The following is a 22,611-nucleotide window of genomic DNA, read 5'->3' as shown; positions in this document are numbered from 1 at the left end:
CCTGGTGGGTACTGGTGAACAATAAACCATATCCATTGACTTCTAATGCGCTTTTACGTACTATATCGCACGATGAAACACCTGAAACCTCACAGCCTTTGTTCTTTCCTTCAGCCTAGAGGGAAAAACTCTAGGAAACGGTCTTTTTCAGTGTCTTGTTTGCATACCTGCAATCACTTTCGATTGTTATTTTCTTACAAGGGCCAGGTCATGCAGAACGAGCTCTCGTTTACACGATATAACAGCTGAAACGCTAATTCCTTTCCCTTTGCTTTCAGCTAAGAGGGAAAACCCCAAGAAACCTTTCTTTTCAGTTTCTTTTGTTTGTCTACGTGCAATCACTTTCGATCATTGTGTTCTTACGATGGTCATGTCATGTGGAACGAACTTTGTTCAAAACGTTTGTCTTTCCTTTTTTTTTTTCATCACTAACAAGACGAAAACTATAAATTGCTTTATTTGTCTATTTGGTACTATCATGAAAACTAGCGGCTGTTAATAAGCTTGTAAATAAATCAAGAGTCTAAATTTCCTAAGAGACTTGTTAATTTTAGGATTTCAAGTTACTTTCAGTTTTCAACATTGCAAATTCGTATGGCCCTTTCGCTATATGCAAATGAACCATTCGTTATAGGCAATTGCGAAGAACAATTAAGCACAGTTGGGAACTTTTATTCAATCAACCAGTGCTAGAAAGGGTTAGGATTTTAAAGTCACAAAAATCTGAATAAAGGCAAGTATGTTCATAAGCACTACACGTATGCGTGCAACGAACGGGTTATACGAATTCGCTCTGGTAAAACCCTGAAAAAGCTCAAACATTCGAAAATATCCGCGCCTCTTCAACCGTAGAAGCTATTGGATGTGTTCTTCCTGACTGGTCGTTACAGGTGTGCAACTATATCTTCGCCAAACTTTAAGTATTGTATTTAATATTCAGATTTTTCATATTTAAGTTATAACCTGAAAGAAATGGCAATGAAACCCTGTAGTTGTGCTGATTATGTGCTGGTTAAGCAAAATGTAATTATAAACGTAAATGAAATTCCATTAATGCATAATAATTGCCCAGTTAATCAGGTCATTTAGACTAGTTTCAAGAGAGAGGGAAACGTCTCGAAGCTGTTCTTTCCCCTTCCGAAGCTGTTGTTTGGATAACCCTTCGTTCTTTCATTTACATATTGCAGTCAGGGATGAAGTAGGCTTGGGTAACCTAACAATTAAGGCTGAGCAACAATTAAGGCTCACAATTAAGGCTGATTAACTTGGAAATTTAAATCTTTTATCTTGGTAAAAACGTCTATGGATGTAAAACAAGTTAACTTATCGAAGCCAGGTTCATTAACTCTTTTGAAATTAAATTTTCATTTTTCAGACGGTTTGACGATTTAAAAATAATTGGGCAGAATGATATCTGTTTTGCACCTTTGACATCGCGTGAAAGCAGACCCGCTTAAAGCCGTAATGAAGTAACATTGGCTTTCTTTCTAATTCTGACCATTATTTTCCAACATATATTAGAACATAGCTAGCAGAGTCGCGCAATCAAATTCATTATACGTAAGCGTGGACAAAATCCCGATAGTGCACGCTGATAGCGTCAACAAATCCGACTTCGCCAGAAAAATTTTATTTTCGCGCGAGCGGCCATTGCTAGTGCGGGGAAAAATAATACATTTCGCGACAATAATGGATACAAACAGAAACTCGGCCTGCTATTCCGAAAACGAAGACAATGTTTCGACCTTTTCCCATGGACTAGAGTTCTTAAATGAGGCAGAAAAAGAGAAAAACAAAGGAAAAGGAGACTCGGCATCAGCGCCGTCACGATTCGCTTCAACTGATATTGTTGTCCGTTTTTCGCGTCGCATTTGATGCACAATTCCACCGGCTATGTTCTACAATAATTGGTTCATGCTTTCAGCTGTGCACTATCGAGTTATGGAGCACGTGGGAAGTTTGGAGAGCACTCAGGAAGCTAGAGTTGCCCTCGGATATTGCCTCGGGCAACTCTTACGCTTCTTTCGTGCTCTCCAAACTTCCCGCGTGTTCCATAACTCGATAGTGCACGCTAAAGCATGAACCAATTGTTAAGTGGTGGGTAATTTAGGCGACGCTTGAATTTACTTTATGCTGAAATTTTTTCTTCGTTCAAAGATTTGAATAAAGACCCAGTTTATTAGAAAGGACCAGAAAGAGCTTCGTCCTATATTTCCGTTCATAAGCAGTCTTCCAACACGGTTTTTACGATCGATTGGTATGAAACCACAACATACATTACACAGCCGTCTCGTTTAACACCCCATGATGAAAAAGCTCGAAACCTATTTACATGCAGAAAACATGCGAATTCCCTGAGAGATATAAGTTCTTACTTTTTGATCAATGATGTAGATTTCATTCATGTGATGTAAGCCATATTTTACCGGATTGCTCGAAATAAAAGTGATTCTTAAATTATATGTGCATGTGTAGAAATAAGCGTTCGAACAATACAGGTTCACTCCAGGTATTTCAAACTTGCAACTGCATATCTCGAAAATCATACGTTATGGTATACAGTGGATATCTCATTCAGTTTGTTAATTTTTAATGGATATATTTTTGTTTCGTTTGAGCAGATGGGGAAAGCATCTTCAATCCGGTTATTGACATGCAATCCTTTGACACCTCTAGTTTTGTTGCACTGGCTCATGGCCTTTGGGCTCTGTTGTCCAAAAGATTTTCATCCAGGAAGTTGTCAGTGCAAATCTTTTGGCCAACATCGAATCAGTATTAAGTGCGGAGGAATTAAACACGTACCACGTGACCTTCCACCCAATACGGCAATACTGTGAGTACCGTCGTGCAACTACGATTTTGTACAACATCTTGTTACGAAACTGAAAGACAAAGACAATCGATAACCTTCCTTTCTAATCAATCATTTTGTGCTACACAGCTTCCTTATCAATTTTTCTCCTATTTAGGGATTTGTCAGGCAATCAACTGAGCTCGATCCAAGAATTTACCTTCAGAAATCTGACAATGCTCAAGAAAATGTATGTGATCGAAAGAAGCTCGCTCTTTTATCAATGTTTAATAACCGTTTCATAAGTGCATGTTAAATAAGAAATAATAGTGACTTAACGATTCAGACATCGTGAGTTTTTTCTCCAGCTTCGCCGCATGTTGTCTGTTATTTAAAGAACTAATCAGGCTCCGTCGTAGCATCGAGTAAGCTTTAGCCAATCTCGCATCTCTAGCCTGTTTCTTTGCTTTTTTGCAGCGATAAGCCATTTCTTGGACAAAATATCAAAAGTAAAGTGCAGTGTTCATTTGGTTAAGCTTCAAAGACACGTGCAGCGTACCACTAAACAGAACTCATAGTTCTCTGTGGCTGTTAAATTGCTTTTGTTATTGAGATGACCTTGCATAGTTTTTATTTGTTCGTTTAATTTTTTTTTATTACTAAGTACCAGCCTTTTTCAATCATTAATTCACTTACTATTTGAAATCAAATAATTGAGAAAGTTATTCTTATTTTTTTAACTTATAGATCTCTCTCAGGAAACAAGTTGACGACCTTTCCTCAGAGCACCTTCCATCTTCCAAACTTAACTAGGATGTACGTATAGTTTGGATTTGTAAATATATAAATGCCATTAGTGTAATGTACCATGTATCTTACCTTGTAGAATTTTAAAAAGAGGTAGGAAGATCCTAACAGCCTTCGCGCCTCCTTTCGTTTGCTTAATTTAGCACTCATTCCTGCAGTACACCGCGGTTAAGTTGAAAACTGTTTATTCACGTCCCTTACACACTTACTCTTGACCGAAAAAGAGCTACTACAAAAAATTAAATACACGCTATAGATACGCTACATGCATGCAAATCCATAGGTCCCGAGTGTATTACATCACTTGCATTCGTTTCCGCACGTGAGCATCACTATGTACTACAATTCCCTGAGATTTTTTTTCTTCGTAGAGATTTATCATGCAACATGTTGAAATTTATACCTGAGAAAGCGTTTCAAAATCTGACGAGATTAGACTACTTGTAAGTAGACAACTTAAAATAAAGGGTAATCATATCTGTACAAGGGAAAGCGATTCTCTAGATTTCTATAGATTTAAAGTGTTTTTCAATCGAAACCAGCCTCCACCTATTAAAAGTGGTTTAAACTTTAAATCCGAAAAGCAGCGAACTTGATTGTACATAATTGTCTAATTTCTGAGGCATAGAATATTTTTGTATCACACATCACACAGTAACATAAAAAGCGATCATTTCGTTGCATAGCTGAGAGGGCGGAGTTGATGTTGTAATGTTTCGATGAATAGCGTAATTTTATGCTTGAAAACTGTAAAACTGAGGACATCACTCACAAGAATCTTTTTTATCATCTGTTGATAGCTTGAGCTGAAGTTTTCTTCGGAGTGAGGAATATGATTGAGAATGGGTCAGCTCAGGTTCAAAATTCTGAAAACGCATGTGAAAAAATCTCCTTCAAGAATTTCAAAATACTCAATGGAGCCTGATCAAAGTTCCCCTGAAGTTTTGTAAGGTGGAATAAGCCAATGGATTTGGCGCTATAGAAATCCACTGTTTACCGTTATTTATTGTCAGAAAGGGACGGTAATGTTGCACATCACACCGAAGTTCATAAACTTCAGAATAATAAGGGAATCCTCACAATTAACTGCAAATTATTGATAAAGGAAAACAGTTCGAGTATCTCTATGTTATACTCGCCTTTAGGAGGTTCCCAAGGATGATTGAAGCCCTTAAGATAATTTGAAGTAAGAGGGGTGGGGTGGGGGGGGGGAACTCTCATTCATACTGCAAATTGTGGGCTGGGATGCTCCATGGACCCTGACCCGTTTTGGGAAAAGAAAGTACACGTGATGGGTTAATCGTGGCATATTGTTAGCATCGGTAAGGAAATGCGTTTGGATGTATGAAGCATCCAAAAAATGTACTTTTTTGTAGAACTCCATCTCTCCCTGACCCTTTCGCTACCTCCATATAACTCGCGTCACAATTCTTGAGAGAATGAGAGGCAGTAAAATCTGCTAGAACCACTTCTGAATAAAGTTTTAGTCATAATTCTCTTTTGACTCATAGACTTCAACCTTGCATGGCTTTTTTACTCATACACGTGACAGTGCATTGCTTTCTCGTCAGAAACCTTCAACAGAACCTTTTGGAGCATATTCCGCAGAGCGCATTCCAAAATTTGAAGAGGCTAAAAAGAATGTGGGTATAGTGTTTTTAATTCGAGACAATAATTATGAACAATAGCAACCAGAACATTAAAATCTAGAAAACGAAGAGAGGAAAATAAGAAAATAATATGACAAATCTATTCAGGTTACATCATGTAGCATGGTTTCGGTAAAACGTCAATGTAAAGCCCCTCCCACTACTCCCTCCTTTACAATAGCAGATTGAACGAAACCGTGGTATATTTCACGGAATACTACGAATAATCGTGAAAGGGACAAACGATAACATATTTTGTAAACATCAGTTCATGCCTCAGCAGCATGCATCCATGGGCGAAGAGTACAAGAAGGACGAGCCATCGGAACATAGGCATTACTCTGATTATGTCGGAATAAACTAATTAACTACATGTAGTTAGCACTTTTTATTTCTCAGATTTCTAGCGGGCAACAATATTTCACTGAGTGCGTTCAAAGTCTTCTCAAAAGGACTAAAAAGCGTCTTCTACTTGTAAGTATATCCATGGAAACTGAAGTCAAGATTAAACTACTTTCCTTCCTCGTTTTAGTTATCGTTAACGTTCTCGAAATAGTTGTCGTTTTCTGCAAAAATAGAGAAGAAAGATAACTCACGGAAGATGGATGCATTGTTTTCACCCGAGATAACAAAGAACCGTGCTATGAAAATAAAAAAATCGCTTTGTCGCAACGGAACATCATGCTTTAGAACAATTCCATTTCATCGCTTGATGAGGAACAGCAGTATGCGGTCAGAACGTCACGATCTTAGCTGAGACAAAACATCTATATCTATTCACTAAGAGTGACTTTCCATCATCTCCGCAGAGATCTCACTGGAAATCCGATTGGGCCAAACTTAACTTCGGACACTTTTTCTGGTTTTAGTGATATGAAGAAATTGTAAGTTAATAAATAGAGATTATTTCAAGGAAAGTGCTCAGAAACGATTTTTATCGACGAGTTGCGATGCATCAAAAAAGAAAAACGATCGAGTGAGGGCAGTAAACGACTGAGTTTTTTATGCATTGGCGGAAACAAGTGAATATAAATTCGTTCAAGCACTTTCCATCTTATTTCATAGTTTCTTACTTACTCCTTAGTTTTTTTCTTACTAGCCGACACATTTCGTAGATTGGAAGCGAACGACTGTCAAAATACATCGTTCGTCTAATCAAAGACACGAACGATAGTACCCCACAGTGTAAATCTCAGTTGTGATTAATTTATTCCACAACAGTCTATTTATCACTAGTAGGAAAGGAAGCGGTAAAAAAAAAGCTTTAGAGGATATTGAAGGGGACGATTCTCAATTGTGTTGAATTTATATCATGCACAAAAATGGATTATGTACCTATTGACCGAGTGGGAGGGCCGAACGGTAAAATATTTGGCTCGAGGTAATGATGTAACGGACCGACGTAAACGAGGTCAGTCGCAAAAGACTGAGAGCCAAAATATTTTCCTGTCTGGCTCGATCAAAGTCAATCAACGAGCGTTTTATAATTTGACCACTAAGTTTCGAGAATGTCAACGTTAATAGGACGCGGTAGATGGGGCACACGCAGCCACACGAGCACAAACAAATTATGCAATCAGAGCATTGACAAGAAACCCCTAATTCCTTGAAAAACACGACTCTTCTTCTTCAGTGTTGTTTTCCTTTACGCTTTTGCGGCAAAGCGACGCGAGGGCAGCAGGGCTAGACGATTTTTTCAGGACCGGCTTATGTCAACCTGTCCGGCCCTGAACTCGTTAGCTTTTACTCAGAGTTGTTTTCAATGGGAATGCGCGAGTGGGGCCGGACGAGGAAAATTATTTTTTATCTACTCTTTAATGATTTGTGCGAAATATATTTACGTCTGCATACTCCTATGATGTCTTATGGATACACTTCTCCTTGCTTTTCTAAATTTTCTATTATGCAAGATACTTGAACGAGTGTAGTCTCGCACACATTGATGGAGGAACCTTCAAAGCCATGGGAAATCTAACACACCTGTAAGTCTCTTTACAACAAAAATTGTACACCTTTAAGTTTTTCCTTTATTGCAATCCTTATATTTAACAAAATTGGTGTTTTGCCATTAACTCAAAGCTACATTTCAATTCAGGAAACACCATTTCTGGCATTGGGTATTTGAAAATAATTGTTATTATCTTGCAGTCATCTGGCGAGTAATTCCTTGTCACACTTACAAAAAGCCACCCTTGAAGGACCATCTGATAAGCTTTATGTTCTGTAAGTCACTGATAATACTTTGATTTTGTCGAGGATAAGTGAAAAGCCCTTAAACGTTCTGATTACCTGTCATTTATTAGTCTCGTTTAACGCCATTTCATTGTCAAGGGAATGGGCATAAACCTCTGAGCCCTAGCACTGAAATCCCGAATAGGATTGAAAGCCTTTCATCAAACCAGCAAATTTGATTGATCACAACATACGTAATCTTTCACTTTGTGCTACCGTGATAGGTATGCAATTGGCGAGAGGTGGTCAGCAGAGTGACATTACATTGTCTTAAAAACACCCGTTATTGGTCCAGAAATCAAAAAAGCCCTATTTACCCTCATTTGTACATATGTGATGGTGTCATTTTATTTATTTATTTTTTTTTTTATCAGCAACTCCCCATTTCATTACGTCCTTTTGCTAAATCACCAAACTCATCAGCGTGACAATAATCCTTATTATAGCCACCGCAATCTGGCGTCATGCATTACCTCTATCGTCCCTTTCCTGTCTCCAGGCTTAACCATCATCATCCTCGACATAGTTATCGTCTTTGTCCTTGTCCTAGTCATCATCATCATCATCGTCATCATCATCATCATCATCATCATCATCATCATTATTGTAAGATTATTTTTTCTCCAAATATCCTGCTTCCTGTGCTGTTTTCATTGGAAATGAGTTTTATATACCCCTTGGTTTTGTTACGGTATTTTCCAAACCGCCAGAAAGATATAACTCGTACAACTCAACTACTTTATTGACCGACGTAATAACTACGAAGCGATATCGACAACCAGTACAATAACTATCTTTTTCACTTAGCTACGGAGCGATATAAATACTAATACAATCAGTATCCTTATAACTTAGAGCCCTTTACAAATAATATCACTTAAATCTCAGTGTACTACCGCACAACTCACAGTTCTCTTGGAAATCTTTAACAAACTGTCGACGTCCGTAATTCTTTCTCTCACGTAGCCTTCCGCACGGCTTTCAATTCCAGTAAACAACTCTGTCCGGCTCTCGCTCCTCTGGGCTCTTCGCAACAGCAGTTATAGCTCACTAAAAGGACTCTCTCTTTAAGCTAGCGTGACTCCTTATATATATTTCAGAAAAGTTCTAGAATGTTCTAGAGATCTGTAATATTGCTATTTTTAGAAACATTACACTATGATTACATCATAACAAAAATATGCTGAGTCACGGTTCTAGAAGGTTCTCCTTAAAGTTCTCGCTTAGTCATCATGACTAAATGTTCTAGAAACTTCTTCGTTCTATTTTTAATAATTACGTAACGCAACGCACTCTAGAAAAATATGGGCGCTCTCCATAACAGTTTACATAGCGGAGCAAGGTTTCCTATTCAGGTAGAAGAATATCGATTTCAAGTTGCTCTCACAGCTTAGATTTGTTTTGCCGATTTTCCAACAATCGTCGGTAACTGTAGACATCTCAATTCCAACTCAAAGTAGTTTTGATGTTTATAGTTGTACAAATAAACACGGGAAACCCATGAACAAAATCAGTTTTAGCATTACGAAACAATTGCGTCATCGCTTTCGCAAGAATCATCCAATCACACATGGCGTAAGAAACAAGCCGATCAGAAATAGATATAAAGACTGCGGGATACCAGAAGCCGTTGCGCGGACGGACTACACCGCCGGTTTAGACTGTCTGCGACACAGGCTACATCAAAGAAGCCATTGAGAAAGCTCGTGTTTGTTCAAGAAAAATGAGGGACAGAGGCTGCGTGAGTTTGCAGCTCGATAGCGATTTTTAAAACCTCTGATACTTAGAATGAGCGGGTCTCCTGTTTTCCCTTTAGCTTGATCGATTCAATTGTCAGCTCTCCTCTTTCCATAGGCACCTGGATGAAAACCAAATTAGAACAATAGAGGATGGCACATTCAAGAACTTCACAAAGATACAAGAATTGTAAGTAAGAAATGACATGCTCATAAAAAAAATGAAGGCCCGCAAATGAATGGTGGTTATCAAAAAAAGAGCCGAGGTTTAATGTTTAAAACCATGTGAATAGCTAAATCTTAGTTGCTGCATGGTTAAGACAAGTGCCTTTGCACCCAATTTGAAGTACTCTCGCTGAGATATATGTCAATCCCTATATAGTTTAAATTTGCTTTTCGTTGCCTTGATCTCGAAGTGTAGCCTTTGCATTGAAGATAAAGGAGACTGCCAAGAGAGATGCTTCATGAGATCATTGTTTCGCATTTCCGATGCATACACCTTTACCATCTTTTAGTAGTATGTTATTTGGATTTACATTTTAGACACTTATCTAACAATCAGCTGAGATCTGTGCCCGATCTACCTGGAATTAAGGCGCCGGGAGCTATGTGAGTTTGAGTTCTTCTCGGTTATAGTACTGTACTAAACACCGGAGAGTCATCCGGATTTGTCTCATTCATTGAACTCTAGACCTGCAGCCTTTTCCTATTACAAGGAAAGTCTCCCCGTCTCATGAGAATAGGGAAGAGGGTCGGACGGCCAACAGAAAACCGGTGGTTTAACTGTATGCAAAATGAAATATGTCAGTGCACAGACATTATTTTAGACAACATTCAATCTAGCTGTTGAAAATACTTTTATTGTGTTCTAGGATGTTCTCTGGGAATGAAATTGAAACAATTGATAGGGATGACTTCCGGAACTTAACTATGCTCATTTCACTGTAAGCTCAACAAAACTCGCATTCATGAAACACATATTCATGCATTTTTTCTTAAGTTTATCATATAGTCAATCTATTTTATAAGCATGTGCTTCGACGAGGCTCCCAATACACTCAATGTTAGAGCATTTTAAATGATATCCTCATGAGCGTGCATTAAATCACTTTAATGTTATACTCCTATCCCTAAGGAGTTGTACGGTTTTCATTTTGTTTTGTTTTTAGATTTGATGTAAGAAAATATCTTGAAACTCTCAAAATCTTAATCGCGGAGTTCTTGTGGCCGACGTAGTAACTACGTGGAGATGCTTTGATAAAGTCGTTATCATCATCATAAGTTATTGTTATTATTACTATAGATATCATTGTCACTGTTATTACTAATATTATCATCATTATCATTTCGTACTTTTATAAGATAAACTTTGAAATGTTCGCTTAAGTTTTTTTTCCTTCAACAAGCTTCAATACATACCAGAAGGGGCTTTCAGTGGATGCAAGAACTTAGCAATCTTGTAGGTTAAAAAAGTTATTTACTCTTACAATAATACAATAACATTAATGATAATGAAATGCTTTGTCCAACATTTCTAATCTAATCTGATCTAGAGGTAACCTTAATAACATGAAATTGCTCGGGTATTACGAATTAAGCAGGGCTCTTTAGAAATTATGCAGCATTCTAAAGGTGGTCGATGAGGTAAACAAACAGCGGAGAATGTATTTATATGGAGTGACAGTGAATCGTAAAAAAGAAAAAGTACAGTGGGAAGGTTGAAAAAGTCTATGGTATGAAGCTTAGGAGAATTCGAAGTCGCACATGTAAAGATGCCATGACAACTAATCGCCGTTATTCAGTAAGATTCACAACACAACAATATTTTTGACACTCAGTGGTGGGACTCAGTATGTGCCCAGAAAAAACTCGTTGGGAATTAACGTTTCTTTATTTCTATTTTTGCTTGTCCTAAAGGCATTTAAATTTTAACAACATCACAGACATCAGCCCAAGCACATTTACCGGACTAAAAGGTCTGCGTCTCCTGTAAGTTTTAAGATGCTTCATACACATATTACCTACATACTGAGATGTTCTTGGTCCTAAATTTTTTTTGTATATTTTATAATCCGTCAAGAGAACATTTTTTATTCGACAAATGAATACCAGTTACATTAATATTTTACACAACTAATCATTGACAATTAAATTCTTAGACCAAGTCTCGGGCATACTGAGAGGAAGGTGATTTCTTGTGAGAGTCTAAACTTTAAACCAGGTTCCTGTTAGAAATATCTTGTACATGTGTCATACAAGGATATTTATCAATCATAGGGAAATATTTTTGTACCATGAAGCAAACAGATATTGATTATTTCACACATAGTGAGGTCTGAACTACTTCAGCCAGCGACAAAGGTATTCTTAGGAGGATTAGCTTCGTAAACTTGACACTGCTATACCGTCTACGAACTGGTTGCAACTCATAAGCCTTAGAGCAATCATAACAGTCCGTGTATTTCTTGTTTTATTCATAACAGAGGATTGATGGGCAACAACCTGAGAGTAATCCCTGATAATGCATTTGCCAATGCTACTACTCTAGAAATCTTGTGAGTAACTTACAAAAAAAATTAATACAATTGAGTGTGACTAATAGCGCTCAACAAATGATAAATGCTTAGTAATTTACGGAAAATATGCTTCAGCATAAATACGGAAACTGCTCAAAGAACACGTTGCTCATTAGAAGTCGGTATCTTTAATACGCTGTTTCTTCTCAAACTTAAAATGGTTTTTCTCATTGTTACTCAACAGCCTTTAACGGTTATTTTCTCTGTAAGTCTCAGTTCTAGATTCGTCACTAGTATTCTTATAATTGTCATATTATAATTCTCGTTATTGTTTTGCCCGATGTTGACTGGGAATTTTTCAAATTTTACGAAGAAAGAAATCTTGTCAACTCTTAGAATGTAACATCTCTTGAATGCAAAACTCAGTCTACTTAATATGATTTGTTTATAGCCGTTTAGAATGACTTAATAACGATGGACAAAGGTGGACAGTCTAGTAACTGTTACCTTCATAAACTGATGAACAACAATCTCCATTAGATACGAGTTCTCTAATGTGTTATGTTGTTTAAAAAGTGCCGGAACACTTACGGAAAAAAGACAAAACCAATAAGAGTGTCAGGAATGGATATATTCATGTGATTTAATCTGTGGTATGCATTGCTGTTCCCAGGTTTCTTCACAGTAACAAAATCAAGCAAATAAATGGTAACCCCTTCAATGGCTTATCTCATCTTCAAACATTGTAAGTTGTTAAATCAACGTTCCACTATCTTAACGTGTTATTGCTCCGGAATTATACATATCGCAAGTCAACGCTTGACTTGAAAAACTTGAAACGCGGAGAGGATCCCGACAATTCGGTAAAATATTTATTGATATAAAAAATCTAGCCCTCAGTTTGTTAGCTATTATAATGCATTAATCATAGGGAAATTAATAACCAGCTCTTAATTTTCTTGTTCTATTTGTCTAAAATAGGAACTTCTTGGCGTTATCAATATATGTCAAACTTTTATTTTTGTTTCAGGACGATTTTTGACAACCCATTGACGATGCTGCCACTTGAAATGTTTCATGATATGATACCAGGCATGAAAATGTAAAGAATGAAAAGTTATACCCTTACAATAAATCTGCCCCAATGATTTATGGGTGTGGTAAATTTTCCAGTTGTTCATCTTATGAATATTGGTTAATTTTTCAAGGATTAAAATATTTTATAGCTTTCAGTGTTCCACATCTCATTTTATTTGAGATGTATATCATAGGCAGCTATCGAGGGTTGTACTGTGTTAGGGCAGTTTAAGGTGTAAGTTTAAGACTGAATAAATGTTACCTTTATCAAAATTTTATCCGATGCAACTTATAAAAAAATTTAAACTTTGTTTCCAGTGCAGTTTCTTGCAAAATTCTCGAGGGATTTATTCCAGGAAACTACACTGCTCGTATGTAAGTAACTGTTATGCTGCAGTCATACTACGAATGGTCTTCTCTGATTAAAGGAATAAAGTGGTGACGGTCTTTTATACAATTTCCCCGGTTAGGTATGTAGCTAGTATAATGCACGCTCTGATTATCTCGAGTCTTGAGAAGTAAGGCAAACCAAGACATTGCGCTTATGTAGTCCCCACGAGGGTTTTTATGGATGACGTAAATATCAAAAGACAAAAGTTCTTTAAAGAGGGTCTCAATTGGAAGGGGGAGACAACTTCACAATTGATGGTTAAAACTAAGCCCTTTTGACGATTGAAAGTTAAATTTAAGGTATCTGGCTGCAAGTCTTCATAATGACGCGTTTCTAAGGAACTGTTAGTTTATAACACCTTTTATTAATAAATGACTGACGTTTTACGACACCTGAAGTGTTTCCACACCGGAAGTCAGTTATGTCGCTAACCAGTTTTACTCGCAACTAGAAGTTAAAGGACTTACATCGATGTATTTTTTTGATATATCAGAACTTATATTTATAATCGACAGAGCTTGACCCCAAGTAAGACAATAGTTTAGTTCTTAACCAAGGATATCTGAGACATTTGACGGCTAACATTAGCTTGCTTATTTGACGGTTGACGCTAAAAATATTGCGTTTTTGACGGTTCATGGTTGATATTTTGGCCATTTGACAGTTGACAGTCATCCCCATGCAGGCGGTACGGTATCTATGTAAGCAGTTTTCTTTTATGTGAATTCTGTATAAATAAGGAAATTTATGCTCCTGGAGTTTCTAAGTTTGTATAAACCTCTTGCAAAAAAAGGCTCGTTATCTCGTTCCCTTAAGGCGTGTGATTTACATTCATGACATTAAGATTATTGTGAAGGTGTAGTGTGATCGTCCGGGTGAGTGTAGTCCTGAGGAGGACTGTTGTCGATGGTAGTGACTGACGTTTCGACAACCTGTGCGGAAGTCATCATCAGAGTGAACGAACTGGAATAAGAACATTCTACTGACAACAATCATTCACTTGACTCTGATGATGACTTCTGCACAGGTTGTCGAAACGTCAGTCACTACCACCGGCAACAGTCCTCCTCAGGACTACACTCACCCGAACGATCAGACTTCACCTTCACATGTTACCCCCGGGTTCAAACCATTTACTGCATTAAGATTATTATGGTAAATCATGTGCATCGGAAAGAGGAACTGTGGATTTCCTCGGCCCGAATTTCTTTTTTTTTTTTTTAATTTGAGTTGATATCTCTTTTTTATGTATTTTATCGTGATATGTGCGCTGATCCAAAAATGTCCGTTTTCTTTTATTTTCAAAAGCATTTGTGCCCCATCAGAATCGTTCTTTACAATTCTAAACACAAAAATCGCAGGAAGTGGCCGGGTTTTAACGTCTTTTGAACATTCGGGCTTCAAATGTGATGATTGTTATCCTAATGGACCGTACTTATGGGGCGCATGTCTGAACTGCTCCTTTTGCGTGGCTGGTACCTATAGCAATGGCACGTGCAGAACATGTCCGGCAGGTAATGCTGTTTTATCTTATTTGTTTTAATTTTTCTGTAGATAAAATAATTAGTTGAATTAGTGAAACATTGACGAAGCAGTATGACGTGATCGCTATTTTTTATTTAATGATGCAACAGAGACGGTCTAGGGAGCAATCAGTGAACATAAACCGGTCCAGGAAATTTCACTATAACCTGTCTAGCGAAAGTCAATATGAAGTACTATTCTCTGTAAGAGTCACACTCCTTAAGAAATAAAAATTTTTAACCTCCCGTTCAAAAAATTGAACTCAGTGATGCTGATACTAAGTTAGAAATCTAATTTAAGTTCAGAAGTTAAGAAATGATTTTCATTTTAATACACAAAGGATGAGTTGCTCTGAAGTAATCCTGGACAAAATATTTGTAAAACTACAGAATGCATCATTTTCATAGAATTAAAAAGGATGTTCGCTCTTGAATCAGCAGATTGTTCTTATCAAACATCTTAGAAAGCAATAATTAGCGATCTATTCATCCCCAAACATGATACAACTTACGCGGAATATCCTGCTTCAAAGTTTCTTTGTGTAATTTGGGGAGTTCTACGAGGCGGTAGATATTGCGTTTTACCCCTTGAACGGAAACTGGGTAAGCACACAGGAGACGCTTTTAGAGATGATGCAATGCGAAAGTTGCATAAGAACGTGTAGGCTAGATCACGAGGCTGTAACAGGAGACGCGTGGGAGATGATGAAATTAGTTTTTGTGTGAGAGCGGAAATCAAGAGAGACGTTTTGAAAACGAGGAGGAGAATAAAACAGGATTTGTCAAGGACAATTTTCGAGTACGTGAGTTAGAGTGTACCCCACAAGTTCGGTACACCCCCAACACATATTTTAGATGTAGCCAGTATGACCTTCGATATATAAACTTTATCGATCGCCTGCAAGTCCAATTGTAGTTTAGGAAGGTATTTACATTCAAAACGACATTCTCATCATAAAGTTTCTTTTAATTAACTTCAGGTGGCTTTTATCAAGATGAAATGGGTCAAGTAAGATGTAAGAATTGTAGCACGGGTACATATGTTTCAGAATCGCGTCATCCAGGAAAATCTCCCACTGACTGTTTCGCATGTCCATATGGTGAGGATCATACCAAGGTTTACAAATAGGCAATAAGCAATATTGCCGATGCTTATGAAACAAACGCCATTACAAAAATTGAAGTAGATAGTGCATTTCTGTCCCTCCAACTCAACAAATCAAACGCATTGGTTTCTTCATAGCTTTTGATGCCCGAACCTCATTGGAGTTTTCTTCAAGACATTAATCTCGGCGATTAGTGCATAATGCAGGCAAATGCGCACCAAAAGAGTATTGCGTTTCCCGTGACCGAAGAAATTAGATTTAACAGGTGTCCCACTAAGTGCCGGTCACTGACTGATGACCCGGCAGTTTAATCCCTTGACCCCTAAGAGTGACAAGTATCTAATTTCTCCTCACAATATCAGCCCTGAATCATTCATTCATTAAGGTTAGGAGAATAAAGGAAACAATCACCAACTGAAGAAACTCTTGATTGTTAAGCAAATTCTCCTGGTCAGCACCTTAGGAAACGTATGGAGAACAGTATGGAGAAAAGGCAGGAGATGTCAGGCGTGGAGATGTCAGGCTGCACAGGGTTAAAACAACACTTCTTTCTGGAGAGTCACTTTTAACTTTGTAAATTAACTTTTGCTTCTTTTTCATTGCTTTTATTCTTTTCTATCTATTGGGGCATTATTTTATTTCCTCGACAACGTGTAAATGTCTAAGGATTTTAAAAAAAAATATATATATATATAGTGAGACCTACTGCTTAACACTTATGTGGCTTGGACTAGTCATACTCAAACTGTGGATCTTCTACCCGATGCAGTTGATCGTCTTCTCCTGGATGATATTACCGAAAACCCTAATATTGATTACTTTCATATATGGATGCATTGCTCTTTTTCCCAACAGGAACCCAAACTAACCAGACGGCTGGTTACCGTGCTTGCAGATGTCTTCATAATTTCTACCGCTTGGATCGTTTCGGCCCTTGTACGCTAGCTCCAGATCATGGAATGGACTGTAGAAACGACACAGCAATATTGGCTCCTGGTTACTTTTGGAAGTGGAACAACACGGACATAATGGCAAAATACTCAACATTTGTGGCCAACACTCACATCGCTGCAGCTGAATACGACAAGAACTTCACTATATTTGAAGGACTGTTGCCAAAGCCCCTCAAGTGCCCCTATCCAGACTCGTGTAAAGGTGGAATCAACTCTTCTTGTAGCACAGGATATCGAGGTACTCTTTGTGCAATGTGCTCTCAAAATCACTATTTCCGATTTAACAGCTGCCTGCAATGTCCCTATGTGTTAATCACAATCATCTCGTGTGTGATAATAGTTGTCGTCTTTGTCCTTCTGTTTGCCTTGGTTCTTTGGGGAGACTCAAAACGTACCCAAGACGATCGTACCGTTGCAGATGTTATCATGTCTTGTGCCAAAATCGTGATTGGATTTTATCAAGTCGTCGCCGGTATTTATTCGGCATTGGCACGGGTCCAGTGGCCTGTTGTACTTGTTTCCATGGAAAAATACTTGAAGTTTTTTGAAGGAAACATATTGCAGTTTGCACCATTAAGCTTCATACATCCCCAACTTCGATTGGACCCATTCATCCAGTTTGTTGTAGCCATTTCCATCAACATTACGGTTGTTTGTTTGATACTACTGTATCTATTCTTAAAGAAACTTTACATCAATAGCATGAATATCTTGATGAGCCAAAAGCTGCAGAAAATCACAGCCATAAAGAAATCATGTTATAGGAACATCTTCCTATTTCTTCTGTTGTCTTACCCAATGACAAGTAAGAAAATCATGAACATCCTACCCCTGCCTGGAAACTGTGTGAACGTGTGTTTTACCTCTCATGGCAACGATTGCATATCTTTCCTCAAAGCTGATTATTCCCTCCGGTGCTTCACCACTCGACATAACGCGTTTTGGCACATCGCAGCAGTATTTGCATTATACCCTGTCATTTTTCCACTGTTACTTCTGTTTCCCATTTACAAATACCGCGAGTCTGGCACCGATGAAGAAATTGCTTTTGGTTTTAAAGTGTTCTTTGAAAATTATAAAGAGAAATATTGGTACTGGGAGATAGTTGAGATGTACCGCAAACTGACCCTCATTTCAGTCGTCCTGTTGTTTGGTTCCGAAAGTCATTCTCAAATTGGCTTTGCCGTAGTTGCAGCAAGTGCATCAGGAATTGCTTACACTCTTGTGCGGCCCATAAAAGGCAAATTTGAAGATGGACTTCAAACCTTTGTGCTTTGGATAATATTCTTCAATGTTTGCCTCGGTGCAATTTATTCCCAGCCCACCATCAAGCAAAATCAAGAAGGAAACGATTCAATTTTTGTGAATGTCTTGTTCGTTGTTCTGAACAGCTTCGTGTTGTTCACAGCCCTGGGTAAGGTTTTATTTCTTAACAGCCCTTAACTCTTTATCATTTCCCTCCGTAATTATCATTTTCTTTCCAATGAATAATCGGGTTTTAACCTACCCATCTTAGACCTATGGTGTGGTGAAAGTTTTTTTTTTTTCCTCTTCATTTAGTGTTATTATTTTTATCTTATATTTATTTTAATTCTTAATTTTCTTATTTTTTTTTAACCACACGTCTATGTTCGCTAGCATAGCAGCGATAAATTTCGGTCCAGTCACATTCATACACCTAGACACTTCGATATGTAGGATTCAAACGTGCGTGACCTCTCACGTACGTGTACTACTCTTGATTTAAAATTTACCCTTAGGCCCTGTTTACAAACAAGGAGGGTAACCCTTGTGCTAGGGTTACCCTAGCGGGCGGGTCAAAGATAGCCCGGGTTTATAACGAAAATTTCACAGGTAGGGTTAATCTACCACCCGGGACAACTTAACTATGCTTAGTAACCGCACGCATTGTCATCAATGTTCAAAGGGTCTGGAAACAAGTAAAAAGTTGTCCAGGGTAGGCGAGTTATCCCCAGCAGAGCGTTTACAAGGCAGCTAGGGTTACCCTAGCGCTCAGCTAGGGTTACCCTAGTGCTAGGGTAACCCTAGCTGCCTTGTAAACACGTCGATGAAAAAAAGAAGAAATGTGGGAGCGTTAGGGTAACCCTCCTGCCAGGGTAACCCTAGCACTAGGGTTACCCTACCTGCTTCTAAACAGGGCCTAAGCTAAAGAGCGGCCGTCCGTAAATACCGCCCGGAGGTGTGCAATATGCAAAAATTGGAAATCCCCAAACTTTGCCAGAATATTGCTTTGGATGAGCTATTTCTAGAAAAAATACTTTGAGTTCAATCACATTTTTATTTTTCGCGAACGGCGGCAAAATCGGTTTTGTGGCTCTCACCGTCAGCTTCACGAGATTTAGACGTGGGCATTTATTATTTTTCACATCCAATTGCGTGACAAATAATAGCGTGATTTGATCTCCGAGTCACTTTTGTCTGGGGTCGTAAAAATTCATAATTTGGGTAAGCTTTCACTGAGTTAACTTGATAGAACCCCATGCCATGTACCAAGGTGCGATTTTACCCTCTCAATTTCGTCCTTTTTTTGTCGCCAAAATGATTGAATTACTGGATAAAAACAAAAATTCCCCAAAAATTTATATTGCAGCGGAATCGAACAAAGAACACCTCAGACATTTTTTATATACATGTTCTTTTCATTATGAAAATATTTGATCACATTTACTGTTTATTTTATTTTCAAGCGACGTTCAAATAATGGCAGGCTAAACCTCGTGAAGCTGACGGTGAGAGCCACAAAACCGATTTTGCCGCCGATCGCGAAAAATAAAAATGCAATTGAATTAAAAGTGTTTTTTTTTTATAGAAATAGTTCATCCAGACCTATATTCTGGCAAAATTTAGGGATCTTCGATGTTTTCATATTGCACGCCTCCGGGCGATAATTACGGACGGTCGCTCTTAATCTTCACGTGACTCCTTTGATCACACTTTAAGTTCTCGTTTTTCAATGCATAATATATTCACTGTTGGCCTTTTTTACGGCAAGTTCTTGTTTTAAAATCAGCCGTTATTTTATTTGGCCCATTCACGTTATTAGGAGGAAATATCTTTAGGTCGTTAATCCTTTTTCCGTTTTCATTCTGTTTGTCAATTTTCTTAGATCTATTATAATTTTTGCTGTAATTTCTCCTTCTAGTCGAACTTGCATTTACATCATTTCATCATTTTCATCACCTTCTACATAATCTGATGCGTTTAATTTACTCTTTGACGGTGAACGAGGAATAAACTTTCTCTTTTCAATCAACTCTTGGCCGGAGTCTCACTATAATCATATTCGTACATCACGCAGTAGCTTTCTGAACGGATTAGTGCATTCAGGAAGCCGAAAAAACATGAAAATTACGGAATACTTACCAGGAGATTATCCATCATTATTGTTATATTTTTTTTTCCGATATATTTCATTTTAACAGTGAAAGGCCTCGTCCATCTGAAGTCTGCATGGAGAAATATTTCCCTCTGCCCGGCGCGATGTTTCTGAGAAATATGTGATCACAGATTCCTTGGAGGTCAACGGAGAAGACGGAAAAACTTAATGCTCACCCAACCTCTGACTGAGGAACGATTCTTAGTTACCAGTGACTAAACACTTCAGTTGTTACTGCTATATCGTAACATTTTGTAATGATAAACATATTAAATGACTGCTTGTTTTTAGTTTTTAATCCTCCAGGGATAGCTTAACTTTACCCTTTAAGAAGACTTGATGAAGTATCATCGTGCTCTTCCTAATGAATCTTCAGACGCATTACTTTCCCTTCCTCCACTACATAGGAAACTCGCCTGTCACTTGACATGTATATTCTAGGCAGGAACAGGTCTGGACATTACTTAATGAAGAACTTCAGGTTACCAGGATGCCGCTTTCGCTTAACGGGTGTCGAGGAACTGTTCAGTACGAAAATGGTTGATATGTTATTATTTTTACAATGGGACATAAACATTTTCAATAATGTGCTAGGTATTCAAGGACTATATATGATATTTTCAGTCCTAATTCAAATCGCATCGAAGAGTTTGTAAATTACTTTTTGTGGTGTTACCTTGACAATTAAGCAAGACTTTCTAAGCCAGAATTGCAAGTAAAATTTTACTGAAGTACTCATAACATTTTGGTAACTTAAAAATGTCTTATAACTAAGTCAAGGTTTGAAAATGGATGTTTTACTCATAAGCAAGGTTCTTTTGTTTTGCTAATTACAATGTAACATTTTCGTGCTTCATGTTTGTGAATTTCTTGGAGGGAAAAAATCTACCAAATAGCATGAAGAAACAAAAATAAGTTAAAAATCTGCAATGCGTTTGAATCAGTTTTTAACAATTTTTTAACCTCTAGCGCACGAGCGCAAATTAGACAGATTTAGCAAGAGGAAGGGAACGTCAGTTGACAACGGCGCGCGCAGCAAAAATACCGGTAAGAAACATGGTCGAGAACGTCGCCCCGTCGTGCTTCAGAAGTGATTTAGCAGTCGTTGCAACTAGACGCCAGCGCAATATCTGTTGTTCAATAGCCTAAACTCGGCTTTTCAAAGATCGCCAACACAAATTTTAGCTTTCACAAACAGCTTTAAGGACAACGAAACTATCCTCCTTGAGAATGATGCAACAAGTGCAAACAGAGGATAATTATAGTTACGGAAAGTTAGATTTTTAAGATATACGAACCACATGGGCAATTAAATTCTATAATTGATCCATTCCAGGTAAAACTCGTGTCTGTTGATTCCTGTATAGAATTTTAGAGCCCATTAGATTTTTTTTTGCGATTTGTGTTGCTGTCTTTTCGTTTCGTGCCATTAGATTTTAGCACTGCCCATCTTCGCCATTTTACAAAGTATAGTTTGGAATTCATCATCGTTTTTCCCCTTGTTTACTGGATATTTCTCTTCGTTCATGACGGTACATCTCTTTTGAACATTGAATACTTAGAGGTACAAAGCATTTGAACGGTGTCATGGTCAAACCATGTAGAAACCAAGCGACCCAACGACAAAGTCGCTTATGATGAGTTCTTGTTTAACGCTGAAATAATTCATGCAAGTAACTCCTGAAACGGTTAGGCTTAGGATAAGACTTGGTTTCGGTTTTTTGGTTGTTTTGTTTTGTTTTGTCTCTTCCTTTTTCGACGAAGTTGTTCAAGCCTGAATTAAATTACTTGATTTAGAAAGTCGTGTCGAAATAGAATTGATTGTCATTTTGTTTTGTTGGGTGAGCATGAATTTCTTGCTTTTATCGGCGCTGATTAAAGACATAAAAAAGTGTAAACCCGAGAAAATTCTTAAATTGTTTATCTCTGACTTCAATCCACCAAGCATTCATTCATGGTCGGTAAAAACGACAACGACAACAAATAAATAAAAAAAAAATTACGGTATGTAAGCTTCGTGATTGTTCATTTGAAAGTGATTGCTCCAAACTTCAACATGCAGCGTGTTTATTGATGAATCGATTTACGATAAAATTCAACAGCATCCCATTCTTAGAGTTTTCAAATAGGCTTAAAGAAATGTATTAAAGAAAAGCCCTTTTATTGTCTAAAGCCTTGCTCATTTAAAAGCAAACTGAGCCCTGAAATCTTGGATCTCTCGCCAACGAGTGTGTTCCAATTTCCTTTCGGAAGCGACAAGTTTTCAAAAATACACCGATTAAAACAAAGAAAGGGACCCAATTATCCTGAACATGAGTATTGAAATACTTCCACACATTATTATCTCGTTTGCATCGATTTACAAGTGATTTAAGCAATCATGCTTAACAGTGCGTCATCCTGTATATTCCTATCTTAGCAAAACTAGAACGA

At 37.8% G+C, this 22,611-nt stretch overlaps 2 protein-coding genes and 1 long non-coding RNA gene across 8 annotated transcripts in view; 1 reads left to right on the top strand and 2 right to left on the bottom strand.

The window, feature by feature from the left end:
• LOC148733801 (uncharacterized) overlaps positions 1-163 on the bottom strand; it is an 8,983-nt gene extending 8,820 nt beyond the window's left edge. The window contains exon 1 of the long non-coding RNA XR_016000645.1: positions 1-163. This exon is cut by the window's left edge and continues 113 nt beyond it. This is a non-coding gene — a long non-coding RNA (uncharacterized LOC148733801).
• LOC148733788 (uncharacterized) overlaps positions 1-22,611 on the bottom strand; it is a 270,303-nt gene that overhangs the window by 16,426 nt on the left and 231,266 nt on the right. The window lies entirely within an intron of this gene.
• LOC111319962 (uncharacterized) lies at positions 675-21,030 on the top strand. 3 transcript variants are annotated; one of them, XM_088758355.1, is made up of 23 exons: positions 675-890; positions 2,622-2,833; positions 2,970-3,041; positions 3,539-3,607; positions 3,970-4,041; positions 5,170-5,241; positions 5,647-5,721; positions 6,057-6,131; positions 7,158-7,229; positions 7,396-7,470; positions 9,334-9,405; positions 9,759-9,824; positions 10,088-10,159; positions 10,603-10,674; positions 11,133-11,204; positions 11,699-11,770; positions 12,405-12,476; positions 12,762-12,833; positions 13,127-13,183; positions 14,508-14,713; positions 15,703-15,822; positions 16,684-18,195; positions 20,485-21,030. In XM_088758355.1, the coding sequence occupies exons 2-23, from the start codon at positions 2,622-2,624 to the stop codon at positions 20,493-20,495; spliced, it is 3,270 nt and encodes a 1,089-aa protein (XP_088614481.1). In that variant the 5' UTR covers positions 675-890; the 3' UTR covers positions 20,496-21,030. The 3 variants fall into 3 exon arrangements, with proteins under 3 accessions (XP_088614481.1, XP_088614482.1, XP_088614480.1); XM_088758356.1 differs by lacking the exon at positions 20,485-21,030 and adding an exon at positions 20,225-20,476 and having other exon boundaries at positions 16,684-17,019; XM_088758354.1 differs by lacking the exon at positions 20,485-21,030 and adding an exon at positions 20,225-20,476.

Source organism: Stylophora pistillata, chromosome 4 (genome assembly GCF_964205215.1).
Source record: "Stylophora pistillata chromosome 4, jaStyPist1.2, whole genome shotgun sequence".
In the NCBI taxonomy this organism is placed as follows: domain Eukaryota; kingdom Metazoa; phylum Cnidaria; class Anthozoa; order Scleractinia; family Pocilloporidae; genus Stylophora; species Stylophora pistillata.
This window is presented reverse-complemented; position numbering and strand designations above follow the sequence as displayed.

Coding starts and splice junctions, on each gene's coding strand:
- LOC111319962 (XM_088758354.1), top strand. CDS start 2,622: ATGGGGAAAGCATCTTCAATCCGGTTATTGACATGCAATCCTTTGACA. Junction 2,834..2,969: donor CCACCCAATACGGCAATACT/GTGAGTACCGTC, acceptor TCTCCTATTTAG/GGATTTGTCAGGCAATCAAC. Junction 3,042..3,538: donor CTGACAATGCTCAAGAAAAT/GTATGTGATCGA, acceptor TTTAACTTATAG/ATCTCTCTCAGGAAACAAGT.